The sequence below is a fragment of the Elephas maximus genome, chromosome 27, assembly GCF_024166365.1.
Source record: "Elephas maximus indicus isolate mEleMax1 chromosome 27, mEleMax1 primary haplotype, whole genome shotgun sequence".
NCBI classification, from domain to species: domain Eukaryota; kingdom Metazoa; phylum Chordata; class Mammalia; order Proboscidea; family Elephantidae; genus Elephas; species Elephas maximus.
In genome coordinates, this window is record NC_064845.1 from 2,127,909 (window position 1) to 2,144,153 (window position 16,245).

The following is a 16,245-nucleotide window of genomic DNA, read 5'->3' on the forward strand; positions in this document are numbered from 1 at the left end:
CACACAGGGTCTGTCACTGGGCCACCAGAGAGTGGGCTCTGGGCCCATCTCTGCCAGTGTTCTAGGTCCAGCCCCACCCGAGCACCTTAAAGGCCGCCTCAATGTGTAGCACCACCGGTGAGGGCGAGTCTTTGATTTCACACAGCAGGTCCTGGCTTGTGGCACCAGGGACACCCCCAGTAAAGTTCAGCTCAAAATCCCCGACCTCGTTGGGCTCTGGGAGCGAGGGGAGACGTGAGAGGTGGAGAAAGGAATCAGGTGCTGTGTCCTTCGGGGGCCAGGCCCAGATGTCCCAACTCAACTGGCTTTCTGTCCACTACACGTTGTGCGCCTCAGCTGGAGGGTCACAGGAAACCTGGAGCTCTGCACAGGCCTGTTTAACCCCGAAGCTGGAGCAGGGTGACCAGTAAGCATGGCACAAGTACGCATAGGCTCACTGGGTACTCTTGCCCCTGCTCCAAAGCCTCCTTTCTCAGCCAGACCCACGTGGGCCTCACTCCTCCCGCATCCTGCGCACCTATGACCCCAGCACAGGGTTCCACTTCAATGATGTGGCAGTCGCTGATTTTCTCCCACTCGTATCTGATGGGCGACCTGCTGTTATTCCACATCTGAAAGACACACCGCCATCGGCGGCCTTGGCTCAGCCTTCCACGTCAGCTCTGCCCGCTGAGGGACCGGGGGACTGCAGGTCTCCGAGGGTCCACTCCACCCCTCCCAGCTCACTTCTGGCTGCTGGCAGCCACTGACCCCCCAACCCCGCAGCACTCTCACTCCACACTGCAGGGCTTGTGGGCAGAGCTCTGCTCCGGAAGCCACATCCCACCAAAGACCCGGGAGCACAGCCTTGGGCTCCACAGCCCCATCTCTGGGGGGATCCCGGGAAGCTGATGAAATCAGACAGACATGCCTGGACCAGGCATTAGGTACAAACCAAGCTGGGTTCAGGGGCCTGGGGAACGGCCTCAGGCCCCTTGCAGCGGCTGCTGCTGTCTGCCCTCCCGCTGTCTCCTTCCTGCACTGGTACCCGAGGCTGGCGCCGCCTTGGTCAGCCCAGGCTGAGGAGAGACAACGGCCTACCTTGAAGTCCTTCTTCACGTTCATGCCGATATAGTTCTCCCCTGGGATGAGGAGCGCATACGGCTCTAAGAGGACCTGGAAAGGTTCCACAGAGCCTTTCACCTCGATTTCCAGGGCGATCACATCATTGGCCAAGTACGGGGCATCCTCCAGGCTCTGAATTTCTGAACTGAACACAAGCCCACCGTTAGCCAGGAGCCAGCTCAGCCTGGGGGCACAGCCCCGCACATTCCTTGACTCTGTTCCAATCTCTAGTCTTCTTGTGACAAGAAAACGCTTTCCTACCCACAGGTGCCTAAATCAGAGGCTCTGGCCAGCACCCCGAACAACGGTTCAACCCAAGGCTCAGGACGGGGGCACGCCCCTGCTGCCTCGGGGGACCCCACTGCAGTGCCCCAGCCTGGGGTCTCTAAGCCAGGTTCACAGGGACCCACCCTAATGGTTTACTTAGGGACGAGCTGGTGGAGACACCCCCCACAGGGCAATACTGTCCCTCGCCAGTCACTACCACCTCAGGGCCACCAGCCTGGCTGCTGGAGGGTAGCCCAGCTCCAAGGTCCCTAGGTGGCCTACAGCTCTTGCCGCGAGTCCAGGAGCTCCCTCCTGCAGCTAAGCCCACTCGCCACGGCACGCTGGCTGGCAGTCAGGCTGCTCACACACCCCGCTCCGGAACCTTCCCCAGAGGCAGCCCCTGGGGAGGCAGGCCCAGCGGCCCATCTCTCACCCGGAAGCTGGCTCCCGCTCACCTCGTGGGCTCAGGGACTTGCTCTAGCACCACCTGGAGCACGCTGTGAAAGCCCCTCAGCTGCAAGACAAACAGCCTCCTTGAGATGCAGCGCATCCCAGCCAGGTAGGAGCCACGGCAGGGATCCCTCCCCCGCTGGCCTGGCCACCAGAACGGCCTTCAGGAGGACGGTGCTGCTTCCCACCCAGCTTCCCACCCTGCGGAGAGAGGGGTGGCCGCCAGGATCAGAGGCTGGGAGCTGCCAGTCTCAAGACTGGTGTACCTACCTCAGCTGGATCTGGGGGACAGGAAGGGAAGGCCCTCTGGACCTCGCCACTGCCCACTTGGTGGGGCCCTCAGTGCGTCTGCCGCACCACACCATCCCAGAACAATGAAGTAGCTGGTGATGGGTCTGACAGGCAGCCCTGCTCATCCTAGTCCCAAATCCACTAACAGGGCCCCCAGGCCTCGCTCACACTCAGCTCTCCTTCCCTCTTGCCTGTCACACACAGGGCCTCCACGCTGGGGAAACCTGCAGCTCTCTCTCTCTAAGGGCCACTGTGTCTCTGATAGAAGCAGAAATACGGAAGACACCAGAGCTGAGGGGACAAGGCCAGGTCTCTGCAGACAGGGTGTGTCTGTGATCAGGACCTGCAGTTAGCTGCTGCTTCCTGCATACCAGGGACAGCCTCCAGCTCCCCCCACCTCAGTTAAGTGCCGGCCTCTGTGGGACAGCTTCAGTGGGACGGCCCCAGCTTCATTAAAGAACACAGACGGTGGGGCAAAGCATCATGACCCATTCACATGTGGCTACCAAGATGGTCTCAACTTAACCTCCTGAGGAGAAAAGCTCAGTATGAACTCATGGTCCATGTGGGGGTTGAGAACCCCCTTCCCAGGCATGATGGAGAAGGCTGTCTCCCTGTCAGGGTGGCACTTGATGCTGTCCAGGTTGTAGACTTCTCCTGGCATCAGAGGCTGCAGGTTGGGCTTCATGATCCGCCAGTGGAAGGCCAGCTCCACGTGCCTGTGGGGGAACCCTGACAGTGAGCATGGGCCCTACGCCATGCCCCAATCTGACCAGGTCCTCCCATCCCATGTCTGGCCTGGCCCTGCTCCTAGAAGGAGCAAGAAAGGGCCCAGAAACAAGAAGTGACCGGGTCAGTCTTTGTGCCCTTCCCATGGAGGAACCTGGGGTAACAGGGTAAGGGATAGCAGGCGGGTCAGGGAGTCTAAGCTGGAGACCACGTAAGAGAGTCCTTTGCCCTCTGCCCAGAGCAGCTGGAGGCTAGAGCCACAGTGACTCAGGGGAAAGAGTAAACCAGGGAGACCACTAACCTTGGGGGGTGGGGTGTCTAGGCACCTCTCCAGATGTCAGGAAAAGCTTCTGCAGTGTCTCCTTTCACTTGGGAATTTCAAAGACTGGCCACATCAACCCCCACCTTTGCCCTCCACCTCTCCAGCTACTGCCTCCCAGGGAAGCCCTGCCTAGAAATCTATGTGCCAACTGGGTGCCAAGAGGAACAATGACAACTCCATCATCGTGGGGAGGGACGGGACTCTAGGCACATTGCTGATGGGCAGCTGTGGGGAGAACCAGGTCATGCCAGGAGACAGAACCTGTGTAACGCCTGGGGCCACCAGGCCAGCTCTGGCTCAGTGGCTCCCTGAGGTACGTCCTGGTGTAAGGATCATGCTCAGAGGATGCTCAGGAAGTAAGGGCAGTGGGAAATGAACCCATAGGCCATAGTCTGTCTGAGCCCTGGGATTTGGATGGGCAGGCACGACCTCTCTGGAAAACTGTTCCTGGCTACAGATGGCCCAGGATGACCCAGATCAGCACTGTCCAACCTGCCACGATGGAAATGGTATGTATCTGTGTTGTCCAGTTGCAGCTGCTGGCCACAGGAGGCCACTGAGAGCTCGAAATGTGCTTAGTGCCACTGAGGAACTGAATGTTTAACTGCATTTAATTTTAACTGATTTAAATTTAAACAGCACATATGGCTGGTGGCTACCATGTTGGACAGTGAGAACCTGGGTTCTTCCATTCGGTAACTCAACTCCTCCCTCGCCCTTGGAAAGAACCCCCTCCTCACTGGGAACCCTGGGCCAGGTGAGGAAGGAGAAGGGCATGGCGGGGGTGTCGTACAGGAGCCACTCACGTAGTATTTCTGACTATCAGCTGCTTCTTAGCCGTAGACTGAAGGTTTTCAGGCTCAAAGCGTATGAAGTGCTGGGCTGTTAAGTCTGTGAGCTCTCCAGGCTCTGGTTGGCTTTTTTCACCAGAAACATAGATCAGATCCAAAGCAACCAGCTGCCCGATTCCTGACAAAGTTGGATAGTGAAGTTCAGAGAGCTGAGGGCTGAAATAAGACTCTGTGGCCAAAGGCTGCCACGGGCCCCATGCCACCATCCACGTGAGGCTGGCCTCGGCCTGTGTGGAGGCCCACAATGACTCCCACCCAGCCCTCTCCCACCATGATCCCCGGGAGTACACATGAGAGGGGCTTGGGGCCACCAGCATTACCCTCCACAGGTTCACAACCCACAGATTCACATCCCCACGCCTGTCTAGACCAAAAGGAGGTGACTTGAAGAATCTAGCACACAGCAGACGCTCAATTAATGTCTGCTGAATGAAACTAGATGGGTGGGTGGGTGAAAAGCTGGCTGGCTGGATGAATGGATTGGTGGATGGGTGGAAGGAAGGAAGGCGGGCCCATAGGCATCTTAGAGAAATCCAGCAGGATGCTCCTTCTAACCCTACAGAAAGCTAGAGGTACCTCTGGTTGTTTGTGTGTAAGTCATTGGCAATTCCCTAAAAAAGATCAAGAGGAGTTTCAAAGCAAAGCACTGAAAGATCATACCCAGGTTTCCATCTGTTTCTCAGTAAAAGTCTCCTTGGGACAGTCCTGGAGGACACACGGGTTTGGGGGTCTCTGAGGTTTGACCGGAGTGAGGGGCTTAAAGCTAGACCCCAAGGCCTGAGGCTATGGCACCCCTTAGTGTGCCCGACACAGAGTACAGCTACGCTGCTGCCAATGCCAGTGCCGTAGCTTCTGGAGCAAAGACGGGAGGCAGGAAGCAGGGTATCCACTGCAGCCCTGCCCCTGGAAATACAAGTAAGCCCACCTACGGTCACCAGCTCCTTTATCTGGCAGTTGTCACACACAATGATGAAGGTCTGCTTTGCTTCTCCTAGGCTCATTGGGAGGAACAAGACCTGGTGGAGAGAAGTGCTGACCTGTTACCTCCCACCAGCAGGCTTCCACCTCCACCTCCACACACCCTTTTCTCAGACACACACCCCCTTGCTCCCCACTCTGTGCTCCCTCTCACCCCCACACTCCCTTCCGTACATCTAAGGCCATGGGGTCTTGGCCTAGGCTCCACTGCAGAGTTATGTGGGGAGCACGCTGAAAGGATATGAAGAGAAAGTTTACAGAAAAGGAAATAAAAACAGCCCTTACACAAATGACAGCATGTTCAGCTTCATTCATAATAAAAGAAATGCAAATAGAAACCATGCAGAAGAACCTTTTTTCACTTACATTGGCAAAGAGCACAAAGTTAGCTGTCATATGCAATGATATGATGTCTTGGATTTTCTTCAAAATAATCTAGAGGGTCCAGGTGGGGACGGTTTGGGGGCAATGGAGGGGTGAAGATGCAGTAAGATTGGCCAAGAGTTGATAATTGTTAAAGCTGGTGATGGGTACATGGGGGATCATTACACCATTCTCACTACTTCTGTATACGTTTAAAATGCCCATAACGAGTACCTCTCAAAGACAGCAGCGTAAATAGACCATTGTTCCAACCTTCCCCCACAAATACAACAAGAAATACAACAGGGAGACAGCACTTGGCTTTGAGAGACTCTGAATCAGGGAGCAGAGGAAAGCAGCGGGAAACTGCAGACAGGCAAGAACCAATGAATCAACAAGTCAAATATGGTAGGAGAACCGCTTCTCCCACAGTCCCTGATCCCTCCCTCCACCAACCATGTGGGCTCCTGGGGAAGTGGCCCCCCCAAAAAAAGGCCTGTTTCCCTAACTACTACACCCCCTGCCCATACAAAGAGACAGGACCCCAAGCTTCTGCTGTAAAATCAACAAGGCAGACCTTCCAGGGGTCCGTTTGGAGCATGCCAGCACTCCCCTACCAGGACACCGTCGGCTGCAAGCCTACTGTGAATTGCTACAGAAGGGTAGTGTAGTAGAGTCTGCTCTCACAGTCAACACTATACCTGCCTCCCTGCACACCCCACAGCTCAGGCCTTTGAAGCCAACAGGACCTCCCGGGGAGTCAGTTTGAGTCTGCCTGCTCCCACTTCCAGCTGGAGGCTGCTGTGTACTAGGAAGTAGGCATCTTGAGTGGTGGCTGCACCCACAGCCAACATACTACGGGGATGGTGGGGGGGCCTCTGATAGCAACAAGACAGATCTCCCTGGGGGTCTGTTTGAAGCATGACAACCCTTCCCCTACCCGGACACTGTCTTCAATAAATGGTGCTGGGAAAACTGGATTTCCACATGCAGAAAAATGCAACAGGATCCATGCCTCACACCATGACAAAAAAAAAATGTAAAACGGATTAAGGACCTACATGTGCAAACTAAAACCATAAAATCCTTAGAAGACCAAACAGAGGCAATGCTGTCAAGCTTAGCTTTCAACAGTGGATTATCTAAAATAATAACAAAAGCACACACAGCACAAGACAAAATAAATAAGTGGGACTTCAAAAAAATTAAAAATGTTGTTCCTGAAAAGACTTCACCAACAAACTGAAAAGACAAGCTACCAACTGGGAAAATATCTTTGGAAATCATATATCTGACAAGAATCTAATAACCAAAATGTATAAAACTTTGACAGCTTAACAACAAAAACAAATAACACAATCATAGAATGGGGAAAGGACTTGAATAGACATTTCACCAAACAGAACACTCGAATGGCCACCAAACATGTGACAAGATGCTCAGCGTCATTGGCCTTCTGAAACATGCAAATCAAAACCACAGTGATATTATTTCGCTCCCACTAGGATGGCTGAGATAAAAAATAAGAAGAATAACAAATGTGGGCAAGGATGTGGGGAAACTGGAACCCTTATCCATTGCTGGTGGGAATGCAAAATGGGACAGCCACTGTGGAAAACGGTGTGGTGGTTCCTCAAAAAAGCAAAAATAGAACTACCGTACGACCCAGCAATTCCACTCTTGGGTGCACACCCGAAAGACTTGAAAGCAGAGACTTAAAAAGACACTGGTACACCAAGGTTCATTCAATGCTACTCACAACGGCCAAAAGGCGGGAACAACTTAAATGCTCATCAGCAGATGAATGGACCAACAAAGTGTGGTACCTACACACACACGCACACGCAGGAGAAACGAAACCCTGATACATGCTACAGTGTGGATGGAGCTTACAGACATCATGCTGAGTAAAACAAGCCAGTCACAAAAGGACAAATACTGTCGGACCTCACTTAAATAAAAAGACAAGAAAAGGCAAATGTATCAAGCCCAAAGTTTATCAGTAGTTAGCAGGGGTGAGAGGGAGAGAGAAAAGGGGGGTTAATAGTGATGGAAAATCACATTGATTAAGGGTAGGGTTGCATAGCCCATTACTGCAATTGCTGTCAAGAAGTTATACACCTGTAAAAAGTTGAATTGATAAAAGTTGTGATAGATATATTTACAACAATGACAAAAAAAAAAAAAAAATAGTAGCTGCTGAGCCTGCTTATGTACAACCAAAAACCTCATGGGATTTTGTTCCTTGGTTTGGAGGTTTAGGGTCGTGGTTTCACGGCACATTCCAGCTAACTGGCCTAATATGGTGTTTAGTGCTTCTGTTCTACCTCCTAGTTCGTTGCGTAGTGCCTGGGATCTTAAAAGCTTGCAAGCAGCCATCCAAAGCACTATAATTGGTCTCCATTCACCTGGAGCAACAGAAGAAGGGCAGTCAGGAATGGGAGGAGAATATGAAATGTGTGGCTTATTGCCTCCAGGAACAACTGCTTCCAGGACTACTGGATGATGTCCGGCTACCATTGCTGAACATTTTGATCAAAGATTCCACAGAAGAATCCTGATCTAAAGTGGGAAAATGCAGACCAGAATTTAAAATTCTCATGGATCTAGGCTTCCTAGAGCCGTGAAGGCTGGATGAACCCCTGAAACTATTGCCCTAAGGTAAACTTTAAACCTTAAACCAAAAATATCCCCTGAAGTCTTGTTGGAACCGAGCAATAGTTTAGCTTAACTAGTAAAAAATGTCTGCCTTGAGCACTGTGCTCTTTTAAGAACTATCTGTATGGGATTAAGCTGACAACAGGAACTTGAACAACTGGATGGGAACCTCGGGTGGCAGTGAGTTTATGTTATCGAGTGCGGTGCAATAGCTTTTGAGTGGCCTTTCTCTCCATGGTCTTGTAACTCCCATCCAAGTGAATGAGTGGGGCTGCGGAAACAGGGTAATTGTGGCCCACCAAGGGGACTGGTCAGTTTTGTCATTCTGCTGGGCTTAAAATGAGCCATCCCAGAGGTAGGAAAGACATGAATGATCCCACCACCACCGGGAAAGAACATCCAAGAATGGAGTGTGTCCTTTGGACCCGGGATCCCTGTGTTAAGAAGCTCCTCGAATCAGGAGACAGAGAGCAAAAGGTATAACACTGAAGAAGGCAAGACGAGGTGGCAGAGAAAACAGCAGCAGAAGAGACCAGCAGGAGACAGAGCAAGACAACTGAGTGGCATGGGATGCCTCCAGGCACATATAAGCAAAGCTAAAAGAGCTTTGTGTAGGGTAATGCTATTCAGCTATATGCATCCCCTTCCTAATGGAGTCAGCTTTGCTCCTCCCTGAAGCATAAATAAAAGGGATGAATTTGGGATGGACTTGGGCTAAGGTACAAGGCCGGGAATGGCATGACTGGGCCAGTGGCCAAGGCCGAAGAATGCCTTAGGAACAAGAAGGAAAACATCTGGGCCTGGATGTGAAGTCCCTGGGAACACTGACTGCTCAAGGACGTGGGAGAAAACAATGAGCCTTGGTCCCAGCTGGAATGGTATATAGGCTTGGTTCCCTGTCTAGGTAGTTGTGGAAAATGCTCCAGCCGGCCGCCACTGGAGAGCAGCTGCTTGCCCGTGTCAGTAAGTTTCCCTAAGCGCATGAATTTGGAAAGGGCTATGTGTCAGTTCTTCGGATTATCTACCAGGACCCACAGTGAGGGTCCTTCCTTGCTGGGGCCAGCCCCTGACACTTTGTAACACTTGCCTGAGCAGCAGAGGCCAAGGGCCAGGAAGAGGTGTGCCTGTGAGCACGGATGGGAAGAGGCTGCCCTGACTGAAGAACCGTACCCTGAGTGTTCCTAAACCTGAATTATAACCATTACTTCACTAACAAGCCCCATAATCCTGAGTATGGTCTGTGAGTTCTGTGTGGCCATTGTAATGAATTATGGAACCCAGCAGAGAAGTAGAGAGTGCCGTGGAAGGGACAGCTGGTGTCAGAGTTGGTAAAGATGGTGGAGAGAGGAGGTATGTCTGACCTCCCCCTCATAGGAATTGGCCTTGGGCTGTTGATCTTGATTCTCCTTCCCCTTTATGGAGCTAGAGGAAGCCAGAGGCCTCCCCCACGCCATTTTTATGAGGAGGGAAGAAGGACCCAAAAAAAGGAGGGTGAGAATGGTTGCACAAGTCAAAGAATGTAATCAACGTCACTGAATTGTTTACATAGAGACTGTTGAATTGGGGTATGTTTTGCTGTGTATATTCTCAACAACAATAAAAATAAAAAATTTTAAAAAATGTCCAAACTAGTTTTTTTTTTTTTTTTCAAGTTTGATAGCACACTGTACTGCCACCCTCACACGTTGCTGGTGGGAGTGTGAATTGGTATACTCTTCAGGAGGGGATTTGGCAACACGTATCAAATTCTGAGCGCACAGACTCTTGGTGCAGCAATTCTACTTTAAGGGCTTATCCTACAGGCAGACTCCTACTTTGGATCCAGGGAGGTATGTATGAGCTATGTGGTGAAAGAGCCAAAGATGGGAAAAATCTCTGCTCATCATAGGGGCTGCTGAACTAAATTACAGTTCCCGCACACAGTGGAACACCACGCAGCTGTGAAAAAGATAAGCCTGCTCTCTAAAACATCATGTTAAGTGAAAACGCACGGTGCACGGCAAAAGCAGAGTGGGAAATGATTTGTGTGAAGGAGAAAAACCCACACATGCAGTTGCTCACTTAGGCCTAGCACGCCTCTGAAGCACAATCACAGACTCTAAGGTCGTGGCCCTGGGGAGAGGAATCAGGGTGAAGGAGAGCAATCCTCTGTTTACCTCTTTGCATTTTTAAAATTTTTAATCATGTGAATTTATTTCTTATTTGGAAATATGAATAATAAATATGAATAAATACCTTTAAAACAAATAAACAAAAACCAAATTAATCAGCAAGCAAAACACCTAAGGAATGCAAGGGGGAAAAAACCTCCCTGCCTCCCCTACTGCCCCCCAGAGGGTCCTCCTGCTACCCTCTTCCTTTCCCTGGGGATCACAGGAGGATGGAACAAGGGGGGAGTCCTGGCCTGGTCGGTGTAGACCAGCCCTCAAGTTCCTTAGAGTCATGACAAGGCTCTGACAAGGGCTGGCCTAGTCCAAGGAGAGAGACAGCCTGGCCTGCGTGTGGTACCTTGCAGACCCAGCCTGGTCCTCAGTGGCAAATGAGGACCGTGAAAGCCCTACTGCACTCCTGAATTGGCCCCATTCAAACGCTGAGAGCAAAGGTCCACATCGGGGACCTGACCTACACTGACATGAACGGGAGAGCCAAGCACCAGGGCTCTCGAACCAGAGCCCATCAGACACTTGACGCTGGAGAGAGGCTGATAACAGGAAGCCCTCCTTTACAGCACAGCAAAGCAGCCTAGGGCAGTGGTCCACATGCTTTGCTACAGTAGAATCACCTGGGAAGTCTTGTGCCCTGGCCACACCTCACACCCCACACCCATAATTCCACACCTCAAGGCTAGGACCCAGGATTCAGTGAGTCTTCAAGTTTCTCAGGTGATTTTCAGTGTGCAGCCCAGTCTGAGAACCAATGGCTCATGGATCTCACTACCTGATATCATGGTGCAGGCCAAACCCACTTCCAGACACTGGGCAGCTTTTACTCCTGGACGTCAGGTGCTAAACAGACTAGTGAAGAAGGAAGGCCAGGCATGCGTGACGCAGCCCCACATCGGCCACCATGACGGCACAGGGTCAGACTCCTGGGCCAGGCAGTCGGGGAGGGCAAGGGAGCAGAGCTGCAGGGCAGGAAAGCGATGGTGTCTCTCACGTACTTTGAGGACCAGCGAGCAGGTGTGACTAGCTGAAGCAGATGCTGAAAGGGAACAGTTAGGAAGGGAGAAGCCCACAGGAAGGGGTCAGGACCTCTGGAATGAGGCCTAAGGAAGGCAGGCCTTGAGACCACAGAAACCGAGGGTAAAACAGAAAAGGGAGGAATGAGGCCACTCTAATCACCCAGGCACCAGATGGTAGTGGTGGTAAGGGAGGCGGGGAGGGTCCGAGAGCAACTGAGGAGTCCAGGAGAGATCTTGAGGGCAGCTTAGGTGTTGATGGAGGTGACTCCCAGGCTGAGGTGTGAGCAAGTGAGGCTCAGAGACCCTGATGGAAATGCTAGGCCTTCTGAAAGCGTTTGCTTTGTTAGGGAGGTCCTAAGATAGCTAAACAACATTGCCCCACATAATGCAAGAACATGCACTTACCCAGAAAAACGTCTGAAGTTGGGAGAGCGTGGGAATGGACATTTGGGTCATAAAAACACGGAGAAAATGAAATCATGCGAGCAGTTGAGGAAGTAGGCATGACTAATTACAAGGAGAAGAAAATACACACCCATGTCTGATCACCTACCTCCACTAATACGGCCTGTTCTGGGGCCAGCTCAAACACTGAAGGGAGGACTCCAAAGGGAAGTTGTTCAACAAAGCCTTTGGTTGCCACAGCCTTAAAGAAAAGCAAAAGGTTACACAAAGGTGCAGAAGAAATTGTGAAATCCAGTGCTCCAACAGCAAATTTCTCCCCTCCAAACATCCATTCTGAAACTTGAAGGATCTTAAAGCTCTCATGGAGAAACGGGGGCTCATTCAGCAAGCATTTGCTCAGCCTTCACCACGCACCAGGCACAGATGAGTTCTGAAGGCTAAAGATGAGTGAGTCTTAGAGCATCTGTCAGAAACGGACTGCTGGTAGGAGGGACACGGAATACAATTGCCAGGTGCTCAGACATAAAGTAGAGGGGCGAGAGAAAGCCTCACAGAGGAGGTGGGCTGCGAAATCCCTCTAGGCTCCCAAAGTACACTGTCTTCCCCTTCTGCAGCACCCTGTATTGTCAGTGCCTGTTCACTGGCTGCCCCCATTCTCCACCCACGCCTGGCTAAAAGCCCCGAGTCCTGAGGGCAGCTGCCATCCTGTTAGCAAGGCTGCATCCCCGGTACCTACACAGGAAGCCACCACGTGTGCCACGGACACAAACCCATGCCTACAGCCCTGGCAGGTAAGGTGGATGAGTGAAATGTGTTTTTTGGAACATGAGGTCCTCTGGATCTACCAAGTGTTTTCTGGAGACGTGGGTACAGAGAAACCTCTCTCCTATAAGAAAATAAAGGTGTACACATGACGAGAAATGGTGTCAGTGCCTGGGCTGTGATGGGGGGAGGTGGGGCGGGGCAAACAGGAAGGCAGCGTGCGTGCCCTGCCTCCCGGCTCCAGCCAACAGGGCTGCGGTGGAATCCTGGCCCAGCCCAGCACAGCTGCCCATTGTTCCAAGAGACTGGAAATGCGGGTTTTTACGTGAAATCTCCGCTCCAAACAGGCGCTAACCTGTTAACCACTGTGTCACATAAATACGACACAGGATTTGGCCAGCAGGATCCCGCCCCAGAGCTGCCAATGCGCAACCTCTGATACACTCAAACATTTGCCCCTTCGTGCTGACTGGTGCACGCAGTGACACTGGGCTGGCCTTGAAGAGAAAGGTCGTGCGGGCAGTAGCAGCACAACCAGAACCCCACCCTAACCCCCACACATCTTCACTGTCGTCTGGACTGTGGCGGTTGGGCTGAGAGGTTATGAAATCCTGTTTTCTGGGTACTTCCACTCACAGGAGTATTTAGCAAGTCCTTCATGGGGGTCATTTCCTTTGATGGATTGTTCTTTTTCCAGGTGACAATCTGTGATCACTCACCCGGAAACTTGGTGGTGGCCAGCTCTTTTTGGGCATGATGCAGAACTTGCCGACACTGAAGCCCACGTTTTTGCAGACAAATCTGGTCATCTTCACCCCCCCAATGAGACAGTAGCCACAGTCCAACACTTGAGGCACTGCAGCCGCAGGGAAAGACGCGTAAGAGAGGGCCCTGCCGTCACTGCTTTCCCAAGCCAGAGCTCAGAGCAGCAGTGGAAGGGTGTGGGGGCCCCACCCAGCACCCCGAGCAGACAGATGAATGGGGACATGTGACCCCTGCACTAACTCTGGACTCAGCCCAGACTGCTGCTGGGCCACGTGGTAGCAGCACTGTGAGACTCCACCCACTCCTGAGTCAGTACCCACTGTGGACTCATGCCTCATCTGGGGTCACCCAGCAGGGCCCTAGGGGTTGTGACAGAAGGAGGGGGTCAGAGTCCCAACTCCTTGCCTGGGCTTATCCAAAAAAGCTTGTAATTGAGGGAGCCCAGCCAAAGCTGGCTTTCCAAAGGAAGCCAACCCCTACAGCCACAGAGGGAATATTGGCTGAGAGCTCTCGGGGTGCCCAGGTCTCCATCCTTGCCTCCATGTAGCACAGTCCACTCAGGGGAGGTTCTCAAACCAGCAAACTCATGTTGGGATTAGCTGGGCTGCTGGCCTCCTCCCCTGCTATTTGTTAATTCAAAGTTGACCTCCACTGGAAAACCCAACAGCAAGGAGGACAATCAAGGCCTGATGCTGTGGAAAACTGTGGAAGCTGGGAAAACCCAACAGCAAGGAGGACAATCAAGGCCTGATGCTGGAAGACTGTGTGGAGCTGCCAGCAGGTTCCTTCTCAGGACCCAGAAGCCCCTACCCAAGAGGACAAGTTGTGTGCTGTTACAAGGGGACACTGAGCATCAGGCACTCTCTATAGGGACCCTCCAAACCCTAACCAACTCCCTGGCAAAGTCGAATGCGCACTCACACGTCAGCACTGGGGGCGGCCTCCGGGCTTGTAGAGGGATCAGCAGCGTGTGGGCTGACTGGGTCTCCACTAAAATAAAATCATCAAAATCTCCAAGGCAGTCAGGAAAAAACTGGACAATGTACTGGCAGGTCATTCCCGGAGCCACCATTCCACCTTTTCCCGGGAACATCCCTGTACATGGCAAGAGCAGCAAATGAGGATCCGGAGACCAGCCAGCCAGCCACAAAAGGGCACGGGTGGACCTGCTACAGCTGGGGCCGACCCCATGAGTGAAAGCCTTCTGGACCAAGGCCATGACGATGGCAGAACCAGCAGGGTGTGCCAGGGGAACAGGCTGCAAGGGCAAGGACTCCAGGTAGAAATGGATAGGTGGGGACACTTATTTTGTGGGCAGCAGAGAGCCATTTGAGATTTCTGAGCAAGGGTGACAGAACCAGAGTTGTTCTTGAGAAAACACTAGTGTGGCCTGGAAGCAGGAAGCTGGCTGGGAGTGGTGTGAGGAATGAGGAGGGTGGACAGAGAGCAGTGAGAGCGAGGGTGAGGAGAGACCCAAGCAGACGCCAGAGCTGACAGAACCGGTGCCTGAATGGAAGTGACCAGGAGAAAGGAGCTGTCAAGACTGAGGACATGGAAGACACCCAGGCCTCACCAGGAGGACAAGCAGGCTGGCTGCTGGGTGAGCGTGAAAGGCCCCCAGCGCTGCCTAGGGAAACGTGGGCCTGAGCTCAGGACACAGATGCAGGCGACATCTGAGGGCCAGGCGGGCTAGTAACTGGGAGGAAGCCCAACAAATCATTTTGATGCAGTCTAAACAACTGCTACTTGAACTCACCCAATCCAAGTGCAAAGTACGGAGTGGAAGGTGGGAGGACTCGCAGGTAGCGGCTGGTTGCGGTGGTGTTCTGCAGAGCAATCACCATCTGTTCAAAGATAAGGTGGTCTCTTTAGACAGAAACATTTATGGACAAAATGATATGATGTCCGGGAGTTGCTTCAAATAACATGGGAAGGGGGAAGGGATGGAGACATAAATGAAATGAGTTTGTCCATGAGTTGACAAATGTTGAATCTGGGTGATGGGTACATAGGGATCCACTGTGCTATTCTGTCTACTCTTGCTGTGCTTGAAAGTTTCCAGAGTAGAAAGTATAAACTATGAGGTGAGAATGAAGGTGGGAAAGCATCTGGCCTGTCCTTTGTCCTGTTGTTTAAAATAACACTACTACTTATTGTCCCTCGTCCTCTTGTTTAAAATAACAGCTACTACTCACAACAACCCGGAGGTGGGAACCGTCTCTTTTACGGCTGAAGAAACTGAAGTTCAGAGAGGTCCCTTAACTGGTAACAGCATCGAGATTCGAGCCTAGAACAACTGGCTCCAAAGTGTCGCCCACCCCACCACTCAGCCTCTTGTACACAACTGTCTTCGTCCCCATAAATCTCCTTGGGCCATTTACTCCCATAGGCCCAGTCAAGACATGTTACCGGGCTTCCCTTCATCACTCCACTCATCCAAGCCCCCTGTTAAGTCCACCTTCTCTTCTCTTTCCCCCAGGCTGGAAGATCCCTAAGGGCAAGACCTAGGCCTCACACATCATTAAACTCCCAACAGCACCCAGCACAGAAGAGAAGCTCAATACATATGGTGTTTTTGTTAGGTGCCGCCGAGTTGGTTCCGACTCATGGTGATCCTATATACAATTGAAGGCAACACTGCCTGGTCCTGTGCCATCCTCACAATTATTGTTATGCTGAGCCCACCGTTGCAGCCACTGTGTCAATCCATCTCATGGAGGGTCTTAGTCTTTTTTGCTGACCCTCTACTCTACCAAGCATGATGTCCTTCTCCAGGGATTGGTCCCTTCTGATAACATGTCCAAGCCATCCTCGCTTCTAATGGACATTCTGGCTATAGTTCTTTCAAGACGGATTTGTTCGTTCTTGTGGCAAGCCAGGGTATATTTAATATTCTTTGCCAACACCATAATTCAAAGGCATCAATTCTTCTTTGGTCTTCTCAATACATATATACAGATCTTTTTTCTTTGCTTATTGGTTTACTGTCTGTATCTCCATCTGTGTACTGTAAGCTCCGTGAGAGCTGACGCCACATCTGTTTTGCTCACCATTGCATTTCCAGGACTCGGTATAGGATTTGACATGCAGTAAGCACTAAATAAATACTTGTTTAATGA

At 51.8% G+C, this 16,245-nt stretch overlaps 1 protein-coding gene across 6 annotated transcripts in view; it reads right to left on the reverse strand.

Annotated features, from left to right (window-relative positions):
• DLEC1 (DLEC1 cilia and flagella associated protein) overlaps nucleotides 1-16,245 on the reverse strand; it is a 71,524-nt gene that overhangs the window by 29,775 nt on the left and 25,504 nt on the right. For all 6 annotated transcript variants that reach the window (XM_049870736.1, XM_049870734.1, XM_049870735.1 and 3 more), the window contains 11 exons: nucleotides 14,883-14,970; nucleotides 14,048-14,221; nucleotides 13,081-13,217; nucleotides 11,748-11,840; nucleotides 4,940-5,030; nucleotides 3,970-4,132; nucleotides 2,639-2,831; nucleotides 1,827-1,885; nucleotides 1,081-1,249; nucleotides 518-611; nucleotides 86-216 (listed from right to left, as the gene is read on the reverse strand). In XM_049870736.1, coding sequence (XP_049726693.1) covers nucleotides 86-216; nucleotides 518-611; nucleotides 1,081-1,249; nucleotides 1,827-1,885; nucleotides 2,639-2,831; nucleotides 3,970-4,132; nucleotides 4,940-5,030; nucleotides 11,748-11,840; nucleotides 13,081-13,217; nucleotides 14,048-14,221; nucleotides 14,883-14,970 — 1,392 coding nt within the window. The remainder of the gene's footprint in view (nucleotides 1-85; nucleotides 217-517; nucleotides 612-1,080; nucleotides 1,250-1,826; nucleotides 1,886-2,638; nucleotides 2,832-3,969; nucleotides 4,133-4,939; nucleotides 5,031-11,747; nucleotides 11,841-13,080; nucleotides 13,218-14,047; nucleotides 14,222-14,882; nucleotides 14,971-16,245) is intronic.